At 46.4% G+C, this 12,048-nt stretch overlaps 1 protein-coding gene across 3 annotated transcripts in view; it reads right to left on the bottom strand.

The window, feature by feature from the left end:
- INKA2 (inka box actin regulator 2) overlaps nt 1-11,571 on the bottom strand; it is a 29,993-nt gene extending 18,422 nt beyond the window's left edge. For all 3 annotated transcript variants that reach the window (XR_012155817.1, XR_012155816.1, XM_073319899.1), the window contains exon 1: nt 10,886-11,571. Coding sequence is in view for 1 of the 3 variants with exons in the window: in XM_073319899.1 (XP_073176000.1) it covers nt 10,886-11,401 (516 nt within the window). In the remaining 2 variants the exon portion in view is untranslated. The remainder of the gene's footprint in view (nt 1-10,885) is intronic.
- Between the last annotated feature and the right edge of the window lie 477 nt (nt 11,572-12,048).

Below are 12,048 nucleotides of genomic sequence, written 5' to 3'. Positions count from 1 at the left end.
ACTTTTTGGAGTTCCCTCCCCCCTCTTCTATTTCCTCCCCTTCCCTCTCCCATTCCCCCACCTCATTGTCACTGAAGAAGTTGAAGAAAAAAAAAAGGGGGGGGAGGGGTGAACAAAAATAAAGTTTGATGTCTCTTTGAAAAACCCCAACATTTCCACCACATCGTCCGTCTGCCTACGGAAAAGCCATTTTCACTCTGCTCTAGTGCCTTGCATCCTCACCCATGACTTGGGCTCCTGTTGCTAGGTAACACAAATAATGAGGTAAGGGGTTGGATCTAGAGGGCGGCTAGGGGGGGCAGGGGTAAGGTAAGCACTTTGCCCTGGCAGGGTGTGTCAGTGGGTTGGAGTGGGAAATATATTTGGCAACAAGACGTGCATAACAATCAGGTCCTGAGACCCTGTCTATCTATCTTAAATACTTCTATGACCCCCATCACCACTGTATTAGAGCACCTCACGATCCTTAATGTATTTTTCCTCACAGCATGCCTGGGAGGTAAGGCTGTGCTATTATTTTAGAGGGGAAACCGAGGCACGGAGAGACTAAATGACTTGCCTAAGGTCACAGAGGAAGCCTGTGTAGGGAACAGGGTACTGAACTTGGGTCTCCTGAGTCCCAGGCTACTGCCCAAACCAATGGATCATCCATCCTTCCTTCCTTCCTTCCTCCCTCCCAGGAGCTTACTGTGGGACTGGGTTTGAGACCGTGGCAAGACCTTATTTCTTCTGCCCATCCTCCTGTTTCCTCATTTTCCATCATAGCCCGCATGTTGCATTGTGCCCACCATTAGCCGTACACTCTTTGGTGCTAGCATTGTATCTTCCTCTAAGACAAAATGTCTGGAAAGGGCTTTTGGGTGCCACCTCTATACAAATAATAAACAGTGACAACTGAAAGAAGAATTCATGTAGTCACTGAAGACAACAGGCCTTGGGGTACTTCACAGATCCCATTCAAAGATAGCAAAAAGAAAAGGAGTACTTGTGGCACCTTAGAGACTAACCAATTTATTTGAGCATAAGCTTTCGTGAGCTACAGCTCACTTCATCGGATGCATACTGTGGAAAATACAGAAAATGTTTTTATCCACACAGACCATGAAAAAATGGGTGTTTATCACTACTCCCCCCACCCCACTCTCCTGCTGGTAATAGCTTATCTAAAGTGATCACTCTCCTTACAATGTGTATGATAATCAAGGTGGGCCGTTTCCAGCACAAATCCATCTTCTGTATTTTCCACGGTATGCATCCGATGAAGTGAGCTGTAACTCACGAAAGCTCATGCTCAACTAAATTGGTTAGTCTCTAAGGTGCCACAAGTACTCCTTTTCTTTTTGCGAATACAGACTAACACGGCTGTTACTCTGAAACCATTCCAAGAGAGGAGTCCATTTCCTTTACCTGCCTTTTCTGTTTCAGTTTTGGACTCTTACCCAGGAGCTATACCCTGAAAATTTTGCAAGTGCAGTCAGTAATGCGTGCTGCCATGGCTGTATAGACACTGTTGCAACGGTGGCTAATTGAATTCAATCTAAACTTTACTGGAATGCCTTACTGAGATGGTCTCTCTTCAGGAAGAGACTATTGGGGCATTTTGCAAGCATGACACATGGTTACCAAATCAGGACTCAGTGCGAGACAGGACGTAAAAATAAAAGGGCTGCATTTCATCACTTACATTGAAAGTTCTACTCCTGTGAGACATTCACACCAAGAAACACGAGATTGTTTGCTCTGAGATAAGCTGTTGTAACAGGGAAACCAAACACCGCACCGAATTCTAAAGTTCGATGTTATGTCTGGGTGTGGGAGTGAATGTTAACTTCTAAGTAATATTTGTTGGTTAGATTTAAAAAAATATATTTTCCAGAAAATATTTAGAAACATTCTGTTTTCCCCAAAAATAATCAAAACACACACAAAATTAGATTGCAACTGCTTCTAGTGTTTTCAGCCTACACCATAAGCCTGACCTCGTTTTCAGTTACACCAGTGTAACTAGTTTCAGAGTAACAGCCGTGTTAGTCTGTATTTGCAAAAAGAACAGGAGTACTTGTGGCACCTTAGAGACTAACCAATTTATTTGAGCATAAGCTTTCGTGAGCTACAGCTCACTTCATCGGATGCATCCTGTGGAAACTGCAGAAGACATTATATACACAGAGACCATGAAACAATACCTCCTCCCACCCCACTCTCCTGCTGGTAATAGCTTATCTAAAGTGATCACTCTCCTTACAATGTGTATGGTAATCAAGGTGGGCCATTTCCAGCACAAATCCAGGTTTTCTCACCCCCCCCCTTTTTTTCCAAAAACCACACACACAAACTCACTCTCCTGCTGGTAATAGCTTGTCCAAAGTGACCACTCCCCTTACAATGTGTATGAAAATCAAGGTGGGCCATTTCCAGCACAAATCCAGGTTTTCTCCCCCCCCAAAACACACACACACAAACTCACTCTCCTGCTGGTAACAGCTTATCCAAAGTGACCACTCTCCCTACAATGTGCATGACAATCAAGGTGGGCCATTTCCAGCACAAATCCAGTTTTTCTCACCCCCCACCCCCATACACACACAAACTCACTCTCCTGCTGGTAACAGCTCATCCAAAGTGACCACTCTCCCTACAATGTGCATGATACTCAAGGTGGACCATTTCCAGCATAAATCCAAGTTTAACCAGAACGTCTGGTTAAACGTTAAGATGATCAAGTGTAACTCTTGACTTCAATGAAGTTACGCTTGAATAGCACTTTATTAAGATCAGACTCAGGCCCATTCATTGTCTTGCACCTTGTATCATGATTTACACCTGTGCAAAGTGGCATCCCTGCTGAGAGTGGAGAACTCTGATTTGGCAGCACATTTCACCCACTTTGCACAAGTGTAAAAAGACTTTGCCAGGTGCAAACAGCGGAGAATCAGGCTCTATAAAAGCAAAGTATCTTTTTAACCTGGCTCCTACCTAGGGCCTAGGTCTGAAGGGATAGAGGTTCTGAGAAGGATGTTTTACAGTGGTAAAAATCACACCAGGCCACCCCTTTCACAGGATAAAAGTTGCATTTGGAATGGATTAGCTACCTCTCCATTGCATGAATGTTTCTGCGTCTTTCCGACGGATCCTCACAACTAGGTGAGTGTAACTTTTCTAGAGCTTGCAGATTTTTTTAAATAGGATTTAAAAATGTCTGAGGATGCTGGCAGCTTTTTCCCATTAACACTACATCAAAACCTTCAATAATAAATATCTGCACAAATTGTACTTACCTAAGTCATTTACAAAGCCTCCACATCTGTATTCTTCTCAGTCCCTATTTCTATGGCCCCATCTTGCTGCAGTTCATTGGCATTACTACTGAATTTATGGGCAGGAAATTGGAAAGATCCTAGTTTGTTTTCTTTTTCCATAAGCGTGAATAGCATTTTTTCCCATGGTTTTCAATGTCACAACTGAACTTATGAGCAGAAATTAACCCAATAGGGGTTTGCATTTGGTTTTACTATTCAGCTCTGCTGACTGAGGGCCAAATGGAACACATGCATATACTGGGGCAGAACGTAACCTGAAATTGCTACTTACAATGACCTAAGTAAGCATCACTATTCATTCCTAATAGCCACATAAACCCCAGCTGCAACCTAATGGTAAAATCCCATCAAGATACCTCACAGCTTCCTAGTGGAAGAATGACTTATTTTTATTGCAGTGGGGCCTAGAGACTCATGTCCCATTCTACCAGGTGTCTGTGCAACCCTATAAGAAGGAAACCATTTCTGCCCAAAAGAACTTACAGTCTAGAACTTAGGAACCCCAATCATGGACCAAGACCCCTTTGCGCTAGGTGCTGTACAAACACAGAACAGATGAGAAAACTATGTGTAGTGCTCAGAGCAGGAGACTGGAATCAGGAGTCCTGCTTTCCAGATTGCTGGCTGGTTGTGGGTGTGACCTTGGGAAAGCCAGCTCACCCCTCTGTGCTTCCACTTATCCTTCTGCTAAATAGAGTACTCCACAAAGGCACTGGAAGGCTCAGGCCCAGCTCTAGATCCTGGGGGCCCACTGGAGTCTGTAGAAGTTTTGCTATCTGCTTCAACAGAACCTGGAGTAGGCCTGTAATGTGCTTTGAGATCCTCTTAGGAGGGGCTCTATAGACTGGTGCAATGCCAACGCATTTTAATCCAGAACTATCAAATAATAACAATAATACCTAGCTCTTATGTGGCATTTTTTTGTCATCCCCTCTCAAAAAGGCTAGAGTGGAACTGGAAAAGGTTCAGAGAAAGGCTACAAAGATGATCAAGGGTATGGAATGGCTTCCATGGGAGGAGAGACTAAAGAGACTGGGACTGTTTTGCTTACAAAAAAGGTGATTAATGGGGAATATAACAGAGGTCTATAAAATCATAACTGGTGTGGAAAAAGGAACTGAGAAGTGTTATTTACTCTTTCCCACTGTACAAAAACCAGGGGTCACCTGCTTAAATCAAGGCATCAGGTTTAAGACAAACAAGAGGAAATACTTTTTCACAAAATTAACCTGTAGAACTCATTGCCGGGGGACGTTGTGATGGCCAAAAGTATAACTGGGTTCAAAAAATAACTAGATATGCTCATTAAGGATAGATCCATCAATGGCTATTAGTCAAGATGGTCAGGGATGTAACACCATGCTTGAGGTGATCCTAAACCTCGAGTGCTAGAAGCTAGAAGGACAAGACGGGTGGATCACTGCAAAACTGCCCTGTTCTGTGTGCACTACCCCTGAAGCTCTGGTACTGGCCACTATCAGAAGACAGGATACTGAGCTAGATGAATCCTTGGTCTGACCCAGTATGGCTGTTCTTAAACCTCAAAGTGCTTTCAAAGGAGGTAGGTACCATTCTCTGTTTTATAGATGGAGAAACTGAGGCACAGAGGGACAAGGTAACTTGCTTGTTGTTGCCCTGTAGGCTAGCGACAGGGCTGGGAATAGAGCCCAGGTCTCCTGAGCTCTAGTTTGGCCCTATAACTGTGGGGCCACACTCCCTGCTTTATAATGAATGGAAGTGTCAGCTGAGACTACCCTGACTTTGTAACACTTGCGTGTGGAATATTCAGATTCTCTGAATGAAATCCACTTTGAAGGCACACTAGACATGCCAGTGACTATTCGCTTATGATGGAAAATACACAACTGGAGTATGAAAGAAACTTCTCACTGACTGAATCAGATTGGGTTTATCTTTGAGAGTCACAACCATGCCAGAGCTTTGAACATGCATTCTCGGAGGTTAACATGAAAACCGATTTAAGCATGTCCAGATCCAAGCTCAGGGTGTGACCGCTGCCTGGCCTGGCACTGTTACAGCATGTGAAAGGCGCCATTGACAGTGTGTGCTTTGATGCACAGGCTAGCAGTGGAAACACTTTGGAACACCTGCAACCCAAACCAAACACCAATTATTTGTAATCAATTTATTTATTTTTACACCCAAAGAGAAAAAAGAACTGGAATCCATGAATCACTGGGACAGACAAGCTGGCACTGCGATTGGATTTCATTTTTAGTTAACCTCCCCTACATGAAACTGGGAACTCTGCCAATTTCTTTCCTTTTTTTTTTTTTTTAACTTCTCTCAAAACCAGTCAACGGCTGAAATAGTTTATACAAAGACATATTAAGCTTCAGCAGATCAAACTGTCTCAAGCTTTCCCCTAGCTATATGAACCAGACTGAACAAGATTTGGTTCTTTAAATGAGCCTTCTTTACAGGACCTCTCGACAATGTTACATTTATTCCTTCCCTCACTGTTTGACACGGAAAAGAACTGCTTGCTGTGTATCATGCAAATCAGCATGTTACCATATTCAAACTGGTGCCATAAAATTGGATTCCTACTTAACCACAGATAGAGTTCTCTTTGTCCTTATTTGGTAGTATAAAGGGACCTTCCCCACCCTCTCCATGGGGTTTGGTTCTGGTGCATTAATATCTGGAGCCATGACCTGCCTGGTAATGAAGAAAGTGGTGAAGAAGTCAGGGTCAAGAGATTCAATTCCTGTCCACCATTAAGCCCAGACAGTTGCAGCTGTTTATTAAACTGCTTGCCTGCTTTTAAGGGAAAGCTTACTTATTTTAATCCCAGGCTATAAGGAAGGGTATTGATTTAAAATATTTATTGTTGGGGATGTAATTTATGATGGTTTTAATTGATACAAGTCTACCTTAGTAAATGTACTTTTCAGCTCAGCTGCGCTGTCATTATTAATTTTGTAAGCAGAAGGTTTGCCGTATTGGCATCAGGGGTGGGCAATAATTTTCGCAGGGGGGCCACTCAATGCATTTTGGTAAGTCGTCATGGGCCGCACATTTCTACTATATTAATGGAGGGGTTGTGGGGTCTGGGAGGGAGTTTGGGTACAGGAGGGGGCTCTGGGCTGGTGCAGAGTGTTGAGGTGCAGGAGACGGTGAGGGGTGTGGGCTCTGGGATGGAGTTTGATGCAGGAGCGTGCTCTGGGTTGGGGCTGGGGATTGGGGTGCAGGAGGGGGTGCAGGGTCTGGGAGGGAGTCTGGGTGCAGGAGGGGGTTCTGACCTGGGTCAGGGCGTTGGGGTGCGGGGGGGGGGTGGTGCAAGGTGCAGGCTCTGGCCCGGAGGTGCTTACCACAGGCGGCTCCCAGATGGCAGCGCAGCAGGGCTCAGGCAGGCTGCCTGCCTGCTGTGGCCCCAAGCTGCTCCCGGAAGCGGCCGGCTGCTGCTGGCATGTCTCTGCATGCCCCTTGGGAGGAGAGGGGCCGTGGGTCTCTGTGCGCTGTCCATGCCCGCAAGTACCTCCCCTGCAGTTCCCATTGGCCAGTTTCTGGCCAATGGGAGCTCTGAGGACGGTGCTGGGGCCGGGGGCAGCACACGGAGCCGCTTCCCCCTCTGCTAGGGGCACGCAGAGACATGCCAGCAGCAGCCGGCCGCTTCCAGGAGCAGCGTGGGGCCACGGCAGGCAGGCAACCTCCCTGAGCGCCCTGCTGCACTGCAGGACTTTTAGCAGCCCGGAGATTGCGAGGGGACAGCCAAAGAGCCTGGCGGGCTGGACAGAAATGTTAGACAGGCTGGATTTTTCCCACCCCTGGCATAGACCGTCTTCAGAGTGGAAATAACATGTAAAGTTATTACAAGAGTAATTAAACACTGGAACAATTTACCAAGGGTCAGGGTGGATTCTCCATCACTGACAACTTTTAAATCAGGATTGGGTGGGTTTTTGCCCCCAAAATATCTTCTCTAGGAATTATTTTGGGAAAGTGTTTAGGCCTGTGAGATCAGACTAGAGGACCACAATGAGATCCCTTCTAGCCTTGAATCTATGAATCTCTCCACCTAATCAGTACCCTACCTAGAGAACTGATTAGAATCTCATGCATTCTAGTACTACTTTGCTCAGAAGAAGGCAGAAGTCCTGACTTGCATTCTGATGCCCTGAGTGTCAGTTACTAAAATAAGTTTGTATCTTAGTGTAATGAAAAATTGGGGAAAACAGCCTGATCCTGCAAAATCTTAAACTTGTGTTTAATTTATGCCAGGTAAGTGGTTCTATTGAAGTTAATGGTCATAACATCACACCTTGTGAGAGAAGTTTATACTAGACATCAGCCTTTGCAAGGCTAAGGCCTTAGTTTATTAATAAACTAATATTAAAAAAATATTTTTGGGACATATTTTCTACCATAAATAGCATTATCCTGTATTACATAAGATGAAGGAGAGGATTTTCAAGTTATCTAATTTTTGGTTTTCATATCAAATGCAAATATCCCTCACACCTCTTGCAAGTAGACTTGGAACCTATCAAGATATCAGGCTCCTACCCCCAAGAAACAGGCATCTGTTCTGAAAGACTGCTTTTGGGGTAAAAACCCAAGGCTAACATTTCAAATGTGGGTGCCTCTTTCATTCAGACTTTAGCTCCTAAATAAAAGTGCTGCTCTGATCTTTGAGACGCTGAGCCCCAGGAGTTCCCACTAATGTCAACAGGGTTCATTTGCATAGCTATTAGCAGCACTGACAATCAGGCTGCTTTTATTTAGAAGCCTAAATATAGATTTAAGAGACTAACGTGAAGCACACAGGTTGAAAAACATTGACCCATGTTTTAAAAAATATCCCTTTCCCATGATCTTGGTAACACCTCAGAGTTCGCTGTGGCATAAAGAAGCTTAATGTGCCGGTCCAGTTCTCCTTTCTGCATTTCACTCAGCTGGTGTAGTGCCAGTGAACTGGTCACTTCCACGTTTCCGTGCCTCGATTCCCTTTCTGGCACAGGTGCCAGCTAAAGCCCAGCTGCAATGTTGCCCAGGACAGACCCCAAAGGGGAATGCTTAAATCCAAGCAAAAGGCTTGCAGTGAGATTTGTATTACAAAGCACAAGGGGCTACTTCTACCGATATTAGGTTTGACAAAGTAGATTCTGCCATCCTTACTCGTGCTAATCAGCCATACTGAAATGAATTGGGCTACTCGCAGAGCACCATGCTACTCTGTGAGTAAGAGTGGCAAAATCCGCCCAACATTTGGAGGCAAAGCTTGGCCTATGTCCCTTTTAGTATTAGTCATTTTCAAGGAGCCTTCTCTGGCCACGCTTACACAGAGTAACACCATACTCCACAACTGAGCACTAGTTAGAGGTGCTAGGCAGCAGCATGGCAGAATCTAGTCCCATAGGCACAAAAGGTCCCAATCCTGCAAAGACTGGAACAAGTGAGTAACTTTACACACGAGCACTCTGACTTCAATGGGATTGCTTGTATACAGAACGTTATGCATGTGTCTTTAAATGTTTGCCGTTTTGGAGCGTTATATCTTGGTGCTTGTTATAAACTCCAGTCTGAAGCTGAAGATTATGTTGCACTATTAGTCACCTTACTGGTATAAGGAAGTTTGTGTATTTCAACTTCCCACCTGCCATTTTTGCTTTGCTTTCTTTTGTTCTTCTTCTTATTTATCGGTATGCCATGCACACACACCCTCTGGCTTCTTAGTGAACTTTCAAACCCACTAATTAAAAAACATCCAATTCTTTCTACTAATCTACCAGTAACAAAAAACAGGGTATCAACATCTTCCTGCTGTGGACAAGCTCAAGCAAGTTTCTGCAAGCAACATAGCCTTCTAAACAGAATCTGTGTGGTGGGGGAGAACGTGAAATAGACTGTGCTAAACAAGACCAGGGATCCCATCCTAAAGAACAAATATTTTCCATTTTCAAAAACCTACAGATTTAGAAATTGCAATTGCACATACTAGACTCCCATTCAAATAAAGGTACACATCCCATTCCTCTAAACCTCTTCCTGTTGGGACTTCCTGTTTCACTTTCCAACCCTCGCTCGTATGTACTTTTCTGTGCAAACCACAAAATCACTAGGACTCTAATTTGCTTTGAATTTTATTTTTCTGAGACAGCTGGGTTAACAACATCTGACCAATCAGAGGCTAAACTCTGCCCTTTGATTTTATACCGATGCAAACTGGAGTAATTCCACTAGGGTCAATGGAGATTTGCAAAAATATCATATGAGGAGTGCTAATGTGAATCATTACTTTATAAATTCAGCTCCATGTAACTGAGGCTAGGATAGAGGAGAATTATAGGCACCCTTATAATGAGATGAAGTGGCTGGGAAACAGAATGCCTCGGATTATATGCCTGTGCTCTGAAGACTATTCTGATAAGGGATATTCAGTGACAGAAATGCTGGGTTTGTCACGGATGTGTTTAAAACCGTACTGATTAGTTCACGGTTGGGAAGGATAGGGAGGGTAAACAGCAGATCTTACCCAGCAGGTACTGTACAGATGTGTGCATGGGATTAACAGGTTGGGGCGTGAGGTGGTGGGAATCTCTACTTAAAATCCTACAGGCAGAGATGTGTGAGTTGACCTAGTCTGCAGCTATAGTGATTAGAAAGTTCAGCATTGCCCTATAGCTCACCTTCTAAAAATAGTGAATATAAGCGGCTTTAGTATTAATTGGCATACATGTCTGCCTTGGAATATTTAATCTTTAGGGGAATTTTAGTCCTTTAGATTTTAAACCTTCCCTCCCCAGAAAATAAAAAATAAAAAAAAGGTATCCGAAAATTGTACTGCTGTCATCTGGATTTATTGTTGATCCAAACTGACTGTCAGAGGCACGAGGGGACATAAGTCCAGGGGAGGGGGGGGGGCTGACTGGTCAAAAACTGCACTGGGTGTGTGGAGGGCAGGTACATGCCCAGTGGCTGGAATTAAAGAAAGGTCCCCTTCACCTCCCCCACAGGAGGGGGTGGCACGCAAGGAGGTAACCAAGGCCAACATAAGATACATTCTGCTGCAATAAGAACAGGACGACTTGTGGCACCTTAGAGACTAACCAATTTATCTGAGCATGAGCTTTCCTGAGCTACAGCTCACTTCATCGGGTGCAATGATGCTCAGACTGAGACACCAGAGCTGCAAGTGGCTCTTGAATGTGTCTCCTGCAGCTCCTGATATAAAAACAATGAGGGATTAATTACCGGAGCAGGATGCTTTCCCTAGGGTATTAACCAATTGTAGAATACTTGCCCAGTCGTTCTGCTGGGAGATGCACAGTAATGAAACAAGGAATTCACACGCTTGTGTCTCTCTTTTGGGGACTGTTGCTTGCAATTTGGCCCCTGAACCGCTCAGGTCTATATCGCTGCTCTCGTCTGTTTAGCAAATGACCAGCAAAGCCCTGCCAATGCCCGCAGGTGAAGAGACTCACCCAGCCCCAGCCTGCGTTGTTGAACAGACTGATGCAGGGGACAGGCCGTTTTTGAGGTCCTCGTTTCTCCCCACACAAATCAACCCCTGTCCCCTCCTTTTCCCGGCGGTCCCTTACCAGCTCCTGCTTCAGACGCCGCAGGTAATGATCCATGCTTTTCTTCTCCATCCTCCCAGGTTCAAGTCCGCGTGTGGACACCTCCAGAAGCCAGCGGCGCACCAGGCAGCTCGCCGAGGGCGGAATTCTCCCCGCGCAGCCCCGGGGGTGCCGGAGGCTTCCCTTCACACGCCCTTCCCCGCCAGCGTTTCCAGCGCAACCCTCCCACGCCTCAAAGTTTCTCCCTCTCCCGGGGCTGCGGGGGGCAGCAAACGCAGCCCGGGCTCCTTGCTGGAGCACACGCGCTGCGGGAGTTCGCAAAGGCAAAAGCTCCCGGGGAAGAGGCTCCCCCTCGCCCGGCCGCTCAGGGCGCTTCAGCGAGCCCAGGCTCGCGCGGCTGCGTCCGGGCAGCCCCGGGCGGCACCTCCCGCGGCCGGCGCCGTGTGTGCGGCAGGCAGCCCGTGCGCCGCTCGCCCGCCCCGCTGATTGCAACCAGACACCCTCCGCACGCCGCAGCCGCTGCAGCTGCGGGCACATGGCAGTGACCTGGGATCCCCCATCCCAAGCTGCTGCAGCGCTGCCGGGGGCGGGCGGGGGGGGGGCGGGAAATCTGCCGGAGGGGGAGGTCTTAGCAGAGCCGGGAGGCAGCAGCCAGTGGGGCAGAGGATGGGCTCCGTTATGGGGGCGCTGCGCACCAGGACCGCTCCTCCCGCTCAGCCAAGCGCTGGGTGTTTGCACGTCCTGCCCCAAAGCCACCTGAGAGCAAAACCATGCTTGGCCTGGAAGAGGGAGTTTCAAAATGCCAACCGTGCGGCGGTGGGTCCCTTGGAGACAGGACCCCATTGGCAATATTGCCCGCCCCAGCCCTTCTGATCTGCCCAGGCAGGGCCCCCATCCCAAACCCTGAGAGAGAAATTGGGTGGTTTTTATTTGCCTCCTGGTATGGGCTTGCCGGAGTCACATTTCAAGTTTTGCTCTACAAGTAGAAGGGCTAGAAACGTAGTTTTTTAAAAACGCAGAAGAAGAAGAAGAGAGGAAGCCCAGAGTCTCTGGGAATCACCTGGCTTCAAGCTGTGATTTTAAGAAACACCGCAAACACTGAGATACTCGTGGTAAAATCGGAAAGTTAGCAATACTGATAAGTGGGCTAATTTTTACACCAACTTATCCTGTCCTCGCAAAGA

This window comes from Lepidochelys kempii, chromosome 21 (genome assembly GCF_965140265.1).
Source record: "Lepidochelys kempii isolate rLepKem1 chromosome 21, rLepKem1.hap2, whole genome shotgun sequence".
Lineage (NCBI taxonomy): Eukaryota > Metazoa > Chordata > Testudines > Cheloniidae > Lepidochelys > Lepidochelys kempii.
The sequence above is the reverse complement of the archived record's forward strand: the minus strand, read 5'-3'. Positions and strand labels throughout refer to the sequence as shown.